General features: G+C 43.0%; 1 protein-coding gene across 1 annotated transcript in view; it reads left to right on the forward strand.

The window, feature by feature from the left end:
- Positions 1–16,958, forward strand: part of Slc4a8 (solute carrier family 4, sodium bicarbonate cotransporter, member 8) — a 78,689-nt gene that overhangs the window by 9,149 nt on the left and 52,582 nt on the right. Inside the window, exons 2-5 of the mRNA XM_005415404.2 lie at positions 3,505–3,586; positions 13,738–13,884; positions 14,371–14,506; positions 16,025–16,185. Of these exons, the coding sequence (XP_005415461.2) occupies positions 3,505–3,586; positions 13,738–13,884; positions 14,371–14,506; positions 16,025–16,185 (526 nt within the window). The remainder of the gene's footprint in view (positions 1–3,504; positions 3,587–13,737; positions 13,885–14,370; positions 14,507–16,024; positions 16,186–16,958) is intronic.

The following is a 16,958-nucleotide window of genomic DNA, read 5'->3' on the forward strand; positions in this document are numbered from 1 at the left end:
TTCCCTTCCCTTCCCTTCCCTTCCCTTCTTCTCCTAAGCTTGTATAGTGTGATTCTCATGATTTCTAATCTTTTCTGAGCCACACGTCATTCAGAGACTATTGTGAAAGTTATGGACCTTCTAACCCACCCCCGTGTACATTCACACATATTACCACGGATTTTCTGAAGCCCATTCATAGATACCCTAGAAATTCATGGACCATAGGTTGAGAAATCTGTGCCACAAACAGTGAAGGTATTAGAGGAAATAATAGCCAACTGGTAAGGAATCTGCAAACACAGACCAAAGAGTCCCAATATTCCTTCCTTTTCATTTTTAATGAATTCAAACAAACTTTGTATATGCCTGAAATTTATGGAACATTTCAAGTATATATTAAAGAGATTTGCATAATGAATCACCGTGATTTGGCTTCAACAGTGAATACACCATCTTATTTCATCTATTCCCCAGCCATTCTCCAAACACCTTCATCTGTAAAACCTTCATCTGTAAAACCTTCAATGTGCATCACTAAAGATTAAGACTCTTTTAAAAATGATAGTATCATTTCACAAAATTATTATCATACTTTAAAAATAGCAATAATTACTTAGTGTAATCAAATAGCCAGCCAGTTAATTAAATTTCTATGAGTGTCTTGTAATTATTCTTTTATCTATATTTCTTGCATACTTGATTTATTTGAAAAGGATCCGCAAAGTCAAGCTTGGCTTTTCAAATGCTTTGGCTAGTGGTTACTGACAGTGGCCCTAATTTGTTTAGTGAGATAAAGAAAGTAGATGAACATTTACTCACTGAAGTTAGGCTGTGGCTAACCAATCTAAAATAAGGACACAAACAAGAAGTCAGTTTTCCAACCTGAATTTTTCAGGTGCTTGACTTTGCTCTTCATATTTGATTTTATAATCTTAGAGTCAAGAAACCAATGATCTCTTCCTTCTTCCCTCCAGATTCTCATTGTGTTCTATGCTGTGTCAGCTGTCTGTGGACGCTACCAAGTATTATCATTAATTGATCTCTGTCCTTGGATGTTAAAAACCAGTGGTGAAGCCAGCATGAATAATTATTTGTATAGGTAAAATAATTCATATAGGTAGTTTTATGAGAAAATATATGTAAAAATTAAAGAATTCATAAAACTAATAAATATTTGTTGAAATTTGCTAGATATTTAACATGAGCTGGACATTATAAAGGGTGCCAGATACAAAGTGGTGAACATAAGACACAGTACCCAACCTCCTGGATCTTGCAGGAGTGTAAGCTACTGTATTGGGCTCTCAGAAAATGTAAGGGTGAAAAATGTGTGGTTCCTGCTGTCAGGGACTTCATGATCTGAAGATAAGCTAGGTAAGCAAATAATAAACCCAAAATAAAGCCAAGCTTTTTTCCAGTTAAAAAATTATTGCCCAGGGCGTGGCATGGTGGCACACAAGCACTCCACACTCAGGAGGGTGAGACCAGAGGACTGCAGTGAGTTTGAGGCCAACCTGTGTTACATAGTGAGTTCAAGGCCAGCCTGAACTACTTAGGGAAAACCTATCAAAAAAATAAAATTCTTTGGAAAAGAGACAAAATAAAATTATTCTTTGAGGGGAGGGAGACTGTGAGAAGCTTTGCAACTTTGCTAGAAATGAAATTGATATGTTCTGGAAAACTGTGCAACTAAATCAAAGTTCCTATGGTGCTGAGGAGGACACTCATGTTAAAGTACATTTGAAGATTTTGAATATTATTTTATAATATATGCAAAATAACATTTCCAAGAGTTTTGTGAGAATATTGATAAGGCAGATGATAATATAGTCATTCTTTTTTTGTTTTGTTTTTCGAGACAGGGTTTCACTGTGTAGTTTAGGCTGGCCTCCGATCTTGTGACTGCAGATCCCATGTCTTTTCCATCTCTTTACTCCACCTATACATCTTTATAATGATTTGGCATTTTACAAATGCATCGCATTTAATATAAACTGGTCTTCCTGATCTCTGTCCCGTATTTGAATGTTTACTACATTGTCCTTGAAATTCTCCACCCTGCTCCTCTGATCAGTTCTCCTTTGTCACACCCTAAGGCTCATCTTCTTCTCCTAAGTTTATTCCCAAGGAAGAGCTCTTGAACTCACTGTGTGAGTTCAAGCTCACACAAGCCCAAGCTGACCTTGAGCTCCCAGTGATCCTCCTCCCTCAGCCTCTCAATTGCTAAAATTACAGGCATGCCTCACCATGCCTGACTATATTCATTCTTTTAACAAAGATTTACTGAGTATCTACTATGTGAAAAATGTAGGCTGAGTCCTGAGAAACTCAACAGTGTTGGGGAAGACAGATACAGTCCTTACTTCAGGGAGCAGGAAGACGTTTCGTTCCTCAGGAGAATTGAGTGTGCTGTGAGGGCATATAAACGCCAAGACCTAGCTTAGTTCAGAAGTGGGGGTCAGTCAGGAAAGTCATCCAGGGAAATGCACGTGGGTGGAGATCTAAGAGATGGTGAATAACATGGTAGTAGCTGCCAGTAGTGACGTGGGAGCTGCGGGGAGAGACTTGGAGTCTCGACAGAGAAGGCAGCACTCACTGGAGAAGGTGGTTCCAGAGCTAAAAAATGCCTGTGTAATTTAAGAGACTGAAGAGTGTGAGGTGAGGTGGAGAGAGACAGGAGTGAGTCTGACATCAGTTGCAAAGGAACACTTCATAATAAAAGGGACTTAGTTCCCTGAGAGCATACGGTAAGCACTGAATATGTATTGAATGGCTAGGTAAACAAATTTGAAATTTGAAATGTGAGCTAACAAATGATGGTGCCACGGAGAGGAATAAATAAAGAGGACTGAGTGCTGTTTTCGGAAGGAAGGTTTGACTTTAGATGCATGGGTTCTGAGGTGCAGGATCCCAGGGCCTCATCGAGTTCTGAGCCACACAGTTGCAGGCTGCAGTTGGAATTTGTAAGATCCAAGAGGGAAACGAAGGGCCGAGAGCTCTTCCTTGGGAATAAACTTAGCAGAAGAAGATGAGCCTTAGGGTGTGACAAAGGAGAACTGATCAGAGGAGCAGGGTGGAGAATTTCAAGGACAATGTAGTAAACATTCAAATACTGGACAGAGATCAAGAAGACCAGTTTATATTAAATGCGATGCATTTGTAAAATGCCAAATCATTATAAAGATGTATAGGTGGAGTAAAGAGATGGAAAAGACGTGGGATCTGCAGTCACAAGATCGGAGCTCAGTCTTAGCTTTATCTTTTAATGCATGGGTGACCTTGGGCTATGGTAATTTAATATTTTCTACATCTCAGACTGCTCATTTATAAAATGAGAAAGTGGCTGCTATGTTTGCGTCTCAAAGTTATTGTGAAGTTCAAGTTTTAAAATACATGAACACCATCACATTCCCTTCCTTTCCTTCCAGGTATCTCAACAGGGTCTCGTGTATACAAGGTACTGAGGTATTTGAATGAAGGTGTGTACTGCCGTGCCTACTTACTTAACTTGTGTTTAAACAGAGACCAGATGAAGAAGCTGTGGTGGATCAGGGTGGGACCAGTACAGTCCTCAACATTCACTATGAGAAGGAAGAGCTGGAAGGTAAGAAATGTTTTGTGTGTGTGGTGTGTGTGAATAGAGAGAGAAAGAAAGAGAGAAAGAGAGAGAGGAAGAGAGAGAGGGAGAGAGAGAGGGAGAGAAAGATCGAGGAGCTTGCCAGGATGCAGCCTAATATGAGAAGAACAGATCTGGCTTTATCATCAGGACATCTTGGTTTGAGTCCTAACTCTTTCTTACTAGATATAAGACATTCAGGAAAAATTACATAATTTTTTTAGTCTCAATTTCCTTGCCTATTAAATGAAAGCAGAGACACCAGTCCACCTGACAGGGATATCATTAGGGTCTAGTTAAGAATCTATATGTGTCAGGGATATAGCTCAATGGCACAGCGCCTGCCTTGCATGTGCTAGGTCATGAGTTTGATTCCCGGTACCACCAAAAAAAAAAAGGATCTATGATATATTGTTTTAAGTACTGTATAGTTCAGTATAGGTATTAATGAATAACCTATTCCTTGAGAACGTTAAGTACATAGTTCAGTTCATTGATTCTTGATATTACTTGGAAATACAAGGACATGAAAATTTTAAAGGAAAATAATATACATATAGTTTTTAAAACTCTGTTTGGCTATAGAACTCTTTTCTTTTTTTAAAACCCATTTCCAATATTTGTTCTTTGTGTTCTAACTATACCCATTTCTGCCTGGTGATCATCTAAATAAGAAAAGGAAAAATAGGAACACACCTGTGACATCCTCTCTAATAGTTAACACCACGAAATTTTATAAAAATCCACCTGAACTGGGAGGAAGGAAAAGGCATTTTGTTCCTGGCGCTGTCTGCTTTACCTCATGAAGGCTCTTCTCCCTCTCTCTGGTCCCCACCCCCGGCTCCCGACATGAGCAGAGCGTGGTCTTCTTTTGCTGTCCTTCTGCCCACGGGGCCTCACTGGAGCTTTAGCAGGTGGCCTCACACCTAGCCATGGTTTCTGATTAATGGTGGCATTCAGTTTTCTTAGAGGAAGGTATGTGTCCAGTACAGCTTTTTTTTTTTTTTTTAGCCACATTTGGTTCAAAAGCCCTTCTGAAATATCTGCAGCATCAACTGTGCAATTGAAGCTGTGATACAGCAACTTTCTGATGCCTGGGACAGCATGTGAAATGTTCTCCCCGTACTGCTTGTTCCCATGATGGATTTTTCATCAAAGCTGTGCAACCCCCGGGGAAAGCGTGTCCTTTGGATGGGGAGAGAATGAAAGCTGGATAGGCTGACTCAGCCCCAGGGTCTGTTACCATGAGAAGTTATGGGGGTGGCTCTGTGGAGGTCAGTGGTGTTCGGATATATCAAGGTCAAGTTTTACAAGTTATTTTGGCCAGATGGATGAAGAGGAGCTGTGGGTTTTAGCAGATGTGAGAAAGTGGGAAAAGGAAAGGGTGTGGCGCAGGAGGCTACTATTTGTAGAATGCCCCAGTGTGTCAGGTATTAGATGAGACATCAGTTGTACAAGTTGACTTTTTTGTCTACTTCGTACCTGGCAGGTGTAGGTATCATTATCCCTATTTTACAAGGGGGAAACTGCTCAGGATCATGCAGCCTAAAAGAATGGAAACAGGATAGAATCCTGCTCTTTTCATTCTGTCATACTGTTCCCAAAAAGAGAACAATATCCAGCATTAATCATTTAACCTCATTATCTTGCTCTATTATGTAGACATTTTTTTGTGTTGTTCTTGTTACTTCTCTACTCTCTCGTTATACCTTGCGGGCGGGGCCGTGTAGCCATCTGTTTTGACTGCTCCAGCAATTACTCGCTGGACCTTTGTCATCGGCAAGGAGGTAACCACTTATGAATACTTCTGTCTACTTAGAAATAGAGTGATAGACTAGGACTAGGTTCCATTCGCAGAGGTCAGCTGGAAATTGGCAGCAGGACCAGTATCTCCTGATGACATCATCTTTTTTTTTTTCCTTTTTGGCTTTTTGCGACAGGGTCTCACTATGCAGTTCAGGCCGGCCTTGAGCTCGCCCTGGCCCAGGCTGGTCTTGAGCTTGCAACGAACCTCCTGACTCAGCCTCCAGAGTGCTGGGATTACAAGCGTGCGCCACCACACCCTGCTTCATTTTTTTTTTTTTTTTTTGCATGCTCTACTTTGCTGTAAAAGAAAGATGCATGTGAAGAATGCGTTACTGGAGAATGGTGTGCTGGGAAATGGTCCTTTATGCACAGGCCTTTAAAAAAGCTGGGATCTTTTCTGTTAGCACATTTTTGGAACTTTTTTCTTTTGTGGTGCCAAGGCTCATACTCAGGGTCTCACATATGCTGGTCAAGTACTTTACCACTGAGCTACATCCCTACTCATCTATGTTACCACATTTTAAAGAAGCACTACATGCAAATGGAGAAAAACCATGCCACTCCCCAGGCCTGATGTGGTTCAAGAGCAGCCCTGGAGAAGAGGAGAGGGAGCTTGCGCTGATGGAGGGTTGGCCGTGCCCTGGGTCCCCCACCCTGACTCACTCCAACATGCAGCCTTAGGGCTCACGGAGGCGGCACTCAGGGTAGCAGTGTCTCTTAAAGGCATAGAATAAAATCAGCCCCACTTTTATAGAAGACAGGGTAAGCTGTATTTTGATTTCTGTGGCTATAGAGAAATCTCTAGGTCTTTCTCCCCTTTGACTCCCTGTCCACTACCCACCTGATAAACCATTCCCTTACCTCATTTTCACAACAGTTGCTGAGACTGAGTGTCTGGATGTAGTTAAAAACTGTAAATGTGGGTCTTTTGGCATACGCTAATTTTATCACTAAGAAAATGCATTAAACCATGGTATTGACATCTATCTATCTATCTGTCTACCTATCTGAAGAATAAAAAGCAAACTTAAGAACATCTTACCAAAGATAGACTCAGAGGAGCAATAGCGTATGATGTGCTTCCATGAGCAGTCCCAGCCCCAGAGGAACACAGCCGTTGCTTTAGTTGGAGTAACGACTTTTCCCATTTTTGCTTGGCAGATCATTATTCCTGATTAACTACTAGATTTATGAATCCTGGAGTAAGTTTAATGCCTACTAATAAGTTTTTAACAGAGCTATTTGGTCACATTTATAACTTTTGAAAAGGCTGGCATCTGTTCCACATGTTAGGTTTTCCCCTTGTGGTTATTGACTCTGAGTCCACCTGTAAGCCCAGAGGGGCAGCACATCCTTTTGGACGTGCTAACGAGCTCCGGATGAGTGCTTGGTAAACAGCGTGCGTGCGTGCGTGCGTGCGTGTGCGGCGCTGCGCCCGGCGAGCCCGGTCTGCCACACCTGTGGTTTCTGTGCCCCTCCATGAGAATCAGGGCCAGCTCACTGATGACTGCGGTCTGTGTGTGTATGTGCTGTACTTATTTTTTGAAAACACACTTGCATTACATATTTCTCATATTTACAAACGTAGAATACTTCATTTGCACATAGAGAGCCCCCACAGATGAGGTAGGACACGGACTAGAAAAGAACAGCAGAATTAGAGGTGAGTAAGTGGTGCTTGAGTGCGCTGGGAGACAGGTGGAGGAGACAAAGGCTGTGCAGCAAGGAGTGTCACCGAGTGACCAGCCAAGTGGCCACCGCAGCATTACTTTGATGAAGTCCCCGCACTGCCAGAATCTAGTTACACGGCCTGGACTCTATTGGTGCTGTCTTCATTTCCTAGGGTCTGTGTATTTGTTATCTTTTCTGCTAAATTCACTCAGAAAATCCAAATTCCTGCTTCTGAATCCCCAGCCTAGAAACTGATTTCTAATTTTCTGACACTTGGTCCTTAGCATTGATCCTTGCTGAGCTTGTTTTCATTTCTGCCTGTCTCTTTTGGTATTTTAAAAAGGCAGACAGCCTTCCTTCTCGGAGATTTAAGCTTTCTATTCCCATAGAAACATCAAAGGCATCTGAGGGATAGCTTCCCAGGTAGGCCCCACACCTGCCTCGTGGGTGTTTAGAGATCCAGTAAAATCACACATTTGTACTCAACCAGACATTTACTGAGCCCCTTCTATGGTTCTTCTCTGTAGCCATAAGTAAGAACAGTGAGAATAATTAAACATTTGTGCCAAAAAGTGTTTCCAAAAAATGACCTAGACTGAAATTTTCTATGACTTAAACGTTAGAGCCAGGGCTTGCCATCATCTGAGTAAAAGCTGGGAACTCACTGGGTCCAACATCCTGGTTTAACTTTAACAATGACAGCGAGTAAGTTAACCAGTAAGGTAAGATCTAATGACACATGTTTGAATACTGCTTCCTTTAGAACCGTGGTTAAAATTAGATCATTCTAGCAGCATGAGCCTCGCACAAGTATTTGCAGTGTGCTCAAAGTGGAGGCGTGGAGGCCGGCGGGCAGGGTAGCTCAGGAAAGAGGAAGCTTGAAAGTCATCCCTCAGGAAGGCAGTTCTTTATCTAAGACCAGCTCTTCCTTGCTGTATCAGATTTCACCACCCTTAGGTCACCATTTTAGGGGCTATTTGAAGTGATTCTCTAGGATCTGTCTTTTTTGTGGTCCACAGATTCTTCACGATCTACTCTTGCTTGTCTTTCTGTCCTCCTCTGTCTCCTTTCCTTCCCCTTTCCACCTTATTCTGACCCTCCTGGCTGTCCCTTTGCCTTGCGTTTATGTTCATCCCAGTTTGTAGCTGGTGCACCTGGAATGCTTTTCTCCTAGGCCTCTCACAGCCTCTCCTCGGATGTCCCCTATAATCCTCTCAGCTAAAGGCTCTCTTTCCATCCTCCCCGACCAAAGACACTCTAGCACTTTCTCTCTGCTTCATAGAAGTATCCATATTGGAAAGTATATTTATACTTGCAGTACTTGGCATTGGCCCCAGGGTCTCGGATGTGTGAGGCAAGCATTTTAGTGCCAAACTGCATCCCCAGCCCCTCTCCTTCTTGTGTTCTGAGGATTAAATCCAGGGTCTTTGCACTGAGCTTTGTCCTCAACCCTTTTAAAAAATTTAAATATTGCATCGGGGTCTTACCAACTTGCTAAATATCTCAGTCTGGGTTTGAACTTGCTATTCTCCTGCCTCAGCCTCCTGAGTGGTGGGATTATAGGTGTATGCCACCATTCCAGGCTCCCAGCCCTTTTAAAAATGATTTTATTTTATTTTGTTTTGGACAGAGTCTCACTAAGTTACCCAGGCTGGGCTTGAATTTGTAATCTTCCTTACTCAGCCTGTCCACTAGCTGGGATTACAGGTATGAACTGCCATGCCTGGAGGAATATCTTCTTGTTTTCATGATGCCTGCCTCTCCCAAGCAGAATGTATATTCTGAAGTCTTTGTGTTGTTCTGTACAGTAGCCCAAGCTCTTGGGACAGGATCTGGTACAATTAGGTGACTCCGTTCTGCTGTTAATGCCATCTGAGTTGATCTCAGTGGTATTCCATAGGATGATATTCAATTAAGTGTGTGTGTGTGTTTCTGGGCATTGAACCTAGGGAGTGCTGGGCTATATCCCCAACCATTTTCATTTTATTTTGAGACAGGATCTTGTTAAGTTTTTCAGTCTGGTCTTGAACTTGTACTCTTTCTGCGGTGGCCCCTTGAGTAGCTGGGGTTACAGGTGTGCACAGCCACAGCAGGCTAGTTTAGTAATTTCATCCTTTATGCACTTTATATTAATAATGTTAGAGGTCTGGAATTTCACATCTTAGCAGGTGATTTTCTCTGGCCCTCTATCTCTCTTTTGATGAAGTTGCAAGATGAGTACATTACATTCAGAGATCTGCCTATCAGAGTGTCCTGAGATGTGCATGAGGCAACATTAGACTATACTGAGACAGCAGGAGGGTTAGAGGTGACTCCATCAAATATTAAATATTCTATCCTCTGTCTCTGTATTCTAAGAAGTCTCTGATCTAATAGTTACTGTTTCTGTTTTATTTTGCATTATGGTTTTAGAGTTTGACAGACAGAGGGAGGGCAAAAAAAAAAAAAAAAAAAAGAGGAAGAATAGGACAAAGAAGTGTTAGGGCAGCACCCACGGCACTGTCTCCTCCCGTGGAAGTGGGGAGCACTAGCAGCGAAGTGGAGTGCAGTCTTAGGAAACTTCCTGGCTGAGGAGAGAAGATAAAGGTTGGCAGCTGTTCTTATAAAGTCCCCTTCTCTGGGGAGGCATCCTGATTAAGCTCTCCACTCCCAGATTGGTTAGCATCTTCTCAATCCCCTCAGGCCCTGTTGAGTACGTCTACCTTAAATATACTCACGTTCCTAATGTTCCTTTCGGAAACATGTTCCTTTTTTAGCCTCTTTCAGATCAGAGGCCCTTTAGGTCAGATTGTGTTTTCCTGAGGAGGTCACACTCCTAGAGGAGGCTCTTAGGAAATACTCCATTTGTTGAACATTTGTGTAGCAGTGCCAGTGTATAAGACAATGTGTTTGGTTATGTAGGGATTTTGAGAGAAAGTCTGGGGCTGGGGATATAGCCTGGCAAGCACAAGGTCCTGAGTTCGATTCCCAGTACAAAAACAAAAAACAAAAAACAAAAAAAAACAGAGAGAAAGTCTGACCTGGGACCTTGAAGAGCTTGCAGGTGAGTAGTAAGGAACAAGAGAGCTGTTCAACTTACTGGCAGAAAACACAGCAGAACCTTGGTTTACGAACTTAATTCTTTCCACAATTCTGGTCTCAACCCAAGTCAGACGAGAACTGAATCAAATTTGATGGTTAGGTCAAATGTTGACCTTATGGGGAAATCTGATCGGTTCTCATCCAGTTTGGTTTGCAACCAGAATCATGGAAAGAATTAAGTTAGGGAACTAAGGTACCACTGTAAACGCATTCAAGAAGTGCTAGTGAAGGGCTCTGGGTGTTTGGGGGAGGAAAGCCAGACACTTTACCAAAAGGAAGGTGCACTTGCAGTGAATCTTGGCTGACTGCACCAAGTCAGCATCCAGAAAGCACTGGCACATTTGTGCAACGCACGCTGGTCTAGGGAGAGAAAAAAGAGTGCGACGTGATGGTGGATGTAGCAGCCGAAGCCATAGGAGATGGAGTCAAAACCAGGCCAGTCTATGGCTGGGGTAGGTACAGAAGGTGTATGTGTCCAGAATTTTGTCTAGAATGTCTGTTCTCTGTGAGCACGTGGGACTCCTGTTCATCTCTCTGGAGGTGACTACCCAGTGCTTTTAGAGGGTGTCCTTTGATTTGCACACTGAATGCATAACTTGTCCTAAGGAAAAAGATTAGAAAGTAGGATGAGGACTGAGAGTGAAGAGTCCTGAATTTGCAGAGGGGAGCTGTGTGTGATCAGAGTTGTGACCACAGGGTTACTTTGTGAGGTTAAATTAGTGAGGGAGGCGGGAAGGAGGCCCTCCTCTGTCAAAGCAGGAGGACAGAAAGGCTTGATATCCCCAATCTACTGGGATGTGTGATGAGAGAGCCCAGGGATGAGGGTAACTCTGAGGTTTCAAGGCCTGAAAAGTTCAGACAAATGGTGATACCAGGAGCAGAAACATGGAGGAAATGGGTAGGAACCCAATTTCGGTGGGTAGTAAGTTAGCTATGGGATATGTTGATCGTTGTGTGTAAAGATTTGGGGGTCATTTGTAGAAGTGAGCTTTGAAGTCTGGAAAATGAACGGCATTACAGAGAAAGAAGAAAAAGACCAGGGATGGAAACTCAAGATGCTTTCTTTGGTGGGTTGTGGAGGGATTGAGAGGTACTGTCAGAGGAGGGCAAGCGACCTAGGTACAAGAGCTAAGGGAGCCAGGGCATCAAGGGATGGAAGTGATCAAGGGATTTGGATACTGCCTGATAAGCATGGTGAGCTCTCAAGAAAGTTTCTTGTACTGATCTAACAGAGATGTAAGACGCCAGATTTGGTGGTGAAGTGGCCTTGTGTCCCTAGTGTGCATAGCCTCAGTGAGGAGTCAGGTCAGAAGATTCACGCAGAAGCCATGCAGTGAGGAACTGGTGGGGAAAAGGAGTTAGTTCATTGAGTATTCTTGAAAATGGATTGATGGAAGACAAAGGGTAGGCAGAAGCTTTGGGAGAGAATTTTGGGGAAGGTTTCTTTTTAAAATCAGTCAGGAGCGGGCCAGGCATGGTGGCACACACCTGCCAGCTTGGGCAACTTAGTGAGATCCTGCTTCAAAGCAAAAAAATCAAAAGGACTGGGGAGGGATGTAACTCTGCAGTGGAGTGCCTGCCTAGCACGGTTTAGTCCCTAGTGCTGTGGGAGGAAAAAGGTCAGGAGAAAGCTGTGGGAGGAGTGGATGGCAAGGAGAGACTGTGGAGCGCTCTGGCAGGAGCGCTCTGGCAGGGTGGAGGTAATGGGATTAAGAGCCGTGCTCAGCAGCCTGGCAAAGAGAAGTGCCAGGTCGAGATGGAGGGTGTCCACGTGAGAGTGCCTCAGGAAAAGGCGAAGCAAGTTCACCTGCTCAGAGGGAGGGAATGTGGCCAGAGTTGTGGATTTGAAGATGGTGGCGGCGGTGGCTAAAGATGGGGACTTCTTCACACTTTTTTTTTTTTTGGTACTGGGAATTGAACTCAGGACCTTGCGCTTGCCAGGCAGGTGATGGCTAAAGATTGGAACAGCTTCTGTGGCAGAAAGATGTGGGAGTGGACCTGAGACTGGGAGTGGTGAGACAGCGGTCAGGTGGGACAGGGGACACCAAGGCTCTGTGTGTCGGGTGCGGGAGTGGCTGTGGGGCTGCTGGGCTCCAGACTTGGCAGGAAGGCAGCTGAAGTCAGTATAGGAGGAGTGAGGGAGTAAGAGGGAGGAGTCGGAGAGGAATACTGTTGGATTTATTGTCACATCTTCCCCTCTTTGTACAACATCTAATATTTCTCTCTAAACCCAGCCACAGGCTCCATTTGATTTATACTAGTCTTTCAGTACTGTTCTAGATGGTGTGTTCTACAGTGCTAGGAAAGGACAGAAAGAGAAAGCTGATTGTAGAATGAATTGGCCAGTGGTGGCGAACCTATAGCACACGTGGTACAGCAGACATGCAGAACCCTGTCTGTCGGCATGCCAGCCAAGTCACCCCAGCGTCACTCCGGCAGCTGAGCATCGGGTTTAATTGAAGTGTTGGCACTTTGCAATACAGAAGTGGGTTTTGGGTTGCAGTTTGGGCACTCAGTCTTTAAAAGTTTTGCCGTCCCTGTTCTAGGCATTGTGTTAAGCATTTTATGTCGTTACTTTCTGCTTAAGACAACCCTCTGAATTTGAATGATAAGCTTTTAGTATTTCTTCAATTTACATTTTTTATTTAAAATTTTTAGAAAAAAGTTTTATTTTTTGGGTTTTTTGAGACAGGGTCTTGCTATGTAGTTCAGGCTGGCCTCAAACTCACAGCAATGTTCCTGCCTCAGCCTTCCAAGTGCAAGCATGCGCCATCACACCTAGCTTATTTTTAATTTTCCCCCTTTTTTTGTTTCTGTATGTTTGCATCCATAGTAAATACATTCATGTAGGGGAATTAGTACATATACATAATCACATCTCCATCCTTTTTACTTCTTCTGCTCCCCTTTTAAAAGATATCAAAGAGAGAGAACTTGTTCAAGGTCACCTGCTAGCCAGTGATGAAATTGAGTTTTGGACGCAGGCAGGCTGACTTGAACCTGAGTTGTGCTATGCTGTTTTGATTTGTCTTGTTTTATTTTGAAATAGGGTTTTGCTGTATAGTCTGAGCTGCTAAATTGTGCTCTTAACCACTTTTCTAAACTGTCTGGCAGGACTTGCCACGATTGCCACAGAGCAATTACATTTCTTTTTCTTTAATCACTCAATCAAATGGTAATAACAATAACTAATACCTTATAGGCCTTTATGCTGTGAAAACATTATTCTTTTTCTTTTTTTGGCACCAGGGATTGAATTTAGGGCCTTGTACTTGCTAAAGCCTTTGCTGTACTGGTGAGCTGCATCCCTAGCCCCTAAGACACATGATTTCTTTGGATCTTTATAACATTCCTGTAAGGTTTGCAGCCATATGCAGGACAGAGGAAGAGACCTTCAATGCTAAGAGTGCTGAATCTTTAGTCCTGGAAACATCTGAAGTTTTATCATTCTGGACTTGTGACTAGCCAAAAAACAAAACCAAAATAACTCCTCCCTCCAAAAAAACCCCCCAAAACCAATTATGATTCTATTCCCTGTGTATGAAAGGAGTTCTTGCCACAGGCTTTCTGTTTGCTTCCAGGTCATAGAACTCTGTATGTGGGGGTTCGGATGCCACTGGGCAGGCAGAGCCATCGACACCACCGCACTCACGGCCAGAAGCACCGGAGGCGAGGGCGGGGCAAAGGAGCCAGCCAGGGAGAGGAGGGCCTGGAAGCCCTGGCCCACGGTAATGCCCTCAGGAGGCAAAGAGGGAGGAAGAGGTGGGCGTCCGTGGCTAGGAGGTTTCGTAATGCTGAGAGTGCGTGAGGGGTACAACCGTGTCATCTTGATCCTAGCCTTTTGGTAGGTTTTGAAGTTTTCGTCCAAGAAGAAATGCTGCTAAGAATCAAAAGTGTGCTCATAAGAATGTCACAGTTCAGTACCTCCCCAATCAATACCAGAATATGTGTAATCCTTTGCTAGAGAATTAGCCATTCCTTTTGATCAAATTTGTCAGACTTCTAGGCCCTTAGGGGATTTTTACAAGTAGCCTTAGTTTATAAATTTGCCTTCTCAAGAAACTGCTTTCACAGAATAGCTTTTTCTCTGAGACTAGAGGAACTCTGTGCTCAGGGTCATCTTCTGTATATTCTTGAAGTGATTAGGTAAGGCAGACGCTATTTCTGTTCTGCTTTGAGGCTAACTGCAGGTCTTTCTGTCGTTGACTCCCTAGACACACCATCTCAGCGTGTTCAGTTCATTCTTGGGACCGAGGAAGATGAAGAGCATGTGCCTCATGAGCTGTTCACCGAGCTGGATGAGATCTGTGTGAAAGAAGGAGAAGATGCTGAGTGGAAGGAGACAGCCAGGTGAGGCCCTAAAATAACGCAGACCAAGATCTGCTTGGGCAGGCAAATGTGTACCTTTTAGCCAGCGACAGGTCTGCTTGCCTTTTCTTTCTTTTTGGGTGAAGTGATAGCTGATGTGAAGACTAATGTTCCAGAGTCTCTTGCTGGGAGTCCTGGTGTTGGTCTTTTTATGATGTCTTTGTAAAAGGTGAAAGATTTATGCGATCTGAAGAGAAGCCAGAGTATATTTTTTATGATGTCTTTGGTCATTCCGATGCCAAGTGACCTTGAGCTCATGATTGGTGACATAAATGTGTAACCTTCAAGGAGTTTTGTCTCATTTGTTTGAGGTTCAACATAAGTTCATGGTTCTCTCTTTTTCTTTTTTGTTTGCGACAACGTCTCAGTGTATAATCTAGGATAGCGTTGAACTCACTATTATATCCCAGGCTTGTCTCAAACTTATGGTGATTCTCCTGCCTTAGCCTACAGAGTGCTGGGATTATACGTGTACACTACCACACCCAGCATGGGCTTTCTTGGTGATGTAGGTCTGGTTCACAGGATGCTAGGTAAGGCCACCTTGATTGTAACCTGGCCAAACATATTTTCAGATTCTTTTTGCAAGTGAACCATTTGGGTTTTAATTTCCTATAGTCCCACAGTTTTGAGACTTTGACTACTTCTTGCAGAATTCAACTTCACAGAGATCTTTGATATTGTAGCCAACTCAACATTAGACTTCCTGGGGTAGTTGTGGAATAACTATGCTTGTCTGAGGTGCAGGTGTCAGAAGAGATCTCAGGTTAACCAGGGCCCGCCTGGGCTGTTCTGATAACTTAGCAGTGACCCTTGTGGCTGATACAAAACCAGCATGCCTGGATCATGGGGAACAGGGTGAGCGTGAGTAACCATCAAAACGTGGCACCAGCTTCCGCTGAAACAGCTCCTGGGTATCTGCTGTGTGGTGGACATTTTCTGTGGGTACAGAGTATTGAGCAAATTGATTGACCTGATACCAAGCGGAAAGGCAATTAACTAGTCTTCTGTCATGCAATCTTTGTGACTTCTAAAGGTCACACAGAATATTGAATACTGAAGGTCACACAGAATACTTAAAAAAAAAGTAATGTCTTTTTTATTCATGAGATTTGTCAATATATCCAAATGATATAAATTAGATCTACTTTTAATTGTGTAGGTAGGGCATGCTCAAAGAAAATAATGATAACCAACAAGAGGAAAATGAAAATTGTAATTCCACTTCTCCGGGGTTCTAAGGAGTATGTTTAGTGCTTTTACATGTATGTATTTGTAGTTTCACATTTCTCTTTAAGTAAAAATGGAGTCAAACTACCCTTTATATTTTTTCTCAGTCTTTTACTGTTCTATAACTTGCTTTCTCTAATTAATCAGTATACCCTGAAGATATAGATTGGATTTTACAGTGTTTAATATGACTATTCATATGCTTATGCTTTTCTCTTTGGAAAACTCCTCGCTTTCCCTTTGCTGTCAAGCTCTTTGTGATGCTTTCAGGTGGCTGAAGTTTGAGGAAGACGTTGAAGATGGGGGAGAACGCTGGAGCAAGCCGTACGTGGCGACCCTTTCGCTGCACAGTCTCTTTGAATTAAGGAGCTGCCTCATTAATGGAACTGTCCTTCTGGATATGCATGCAAATAGCATTGAGGAAATTTCAGGTAAGGTTAGGTGAGGGAAAACAGAACTCCTCTGTAAATTAAGAATCATGGTGCAGGCTGGGCCTGGTGGTACATACCTGATCACTGAGGAGGCTGAGACAGGAGAATCCAAAATTGAAGATCAGCCTGGGCTGCATAGAGAGATTTAAAGCCCACTTGGACTACATAGTAAGATGCTGCTCAAAAGCTTAAAAGAAAAGGAGAAGAAGAAGCACGGTGTGGAATGAATAAAGTGGCTCTTTGTTCTTAGGCAAGTTGTAGGCTCAATATTTTTGACTGTGGGATGGATTCAAACTAATAAGCTAATCTACCTATTATTATGGGATTCAGATAACATAGTATTTAGTTTTCCATTTGCCTGGTTTTTTTTTGTTTGTTTGTTTTTGTTTTTGTCTTTTTGAGACCGGAACTCACTCACTTTGTAGCCCAGGCTGGTCTTGAACTTGCAATGATCCTCCTACCTCAGCCTCCCGAGTGCTGGGATTACAGGCGTGCGCCACCCCGCCCGGTCTTAGCCTGTTTGTTTAGCAAACATTTTTTATCTGCTATAAACTTCATAATGTATGAGGTGTAGGACTATAAAGATAAGACAGGTTCCTGCCTTCAAGGAGCTCACCTTTTAGTGGGGAAAATACCCATGGAAAAAAATTTAAAATAATTATAACAGAGATATGGTTGGCAGAAATCAAAGTGAGGGGCAAGTGGGAATTGTGCAGAGAGGGAGTTAAATTAAAGCAAACTTATCATTCAAAATACAGCATCTCCTGTAATCC

Source organism: Chinchilla lanigera, unplaced genomic scaffold, assembly GCF_000276665.1.
Source record: "Chinchilla lanigera isolate Chin_1 unplaced genomic scaffold, ChiLan1.0 scaffold00146, whole genome shotgun sequence".
Classification (NCBI taxonomy): domain Eukaryota; kingdom Metazoa; phylum Chordata; class Mammalia; order Rodentia; family Chinchillidae; genus Chinchilla; species Chinchilla lanigera.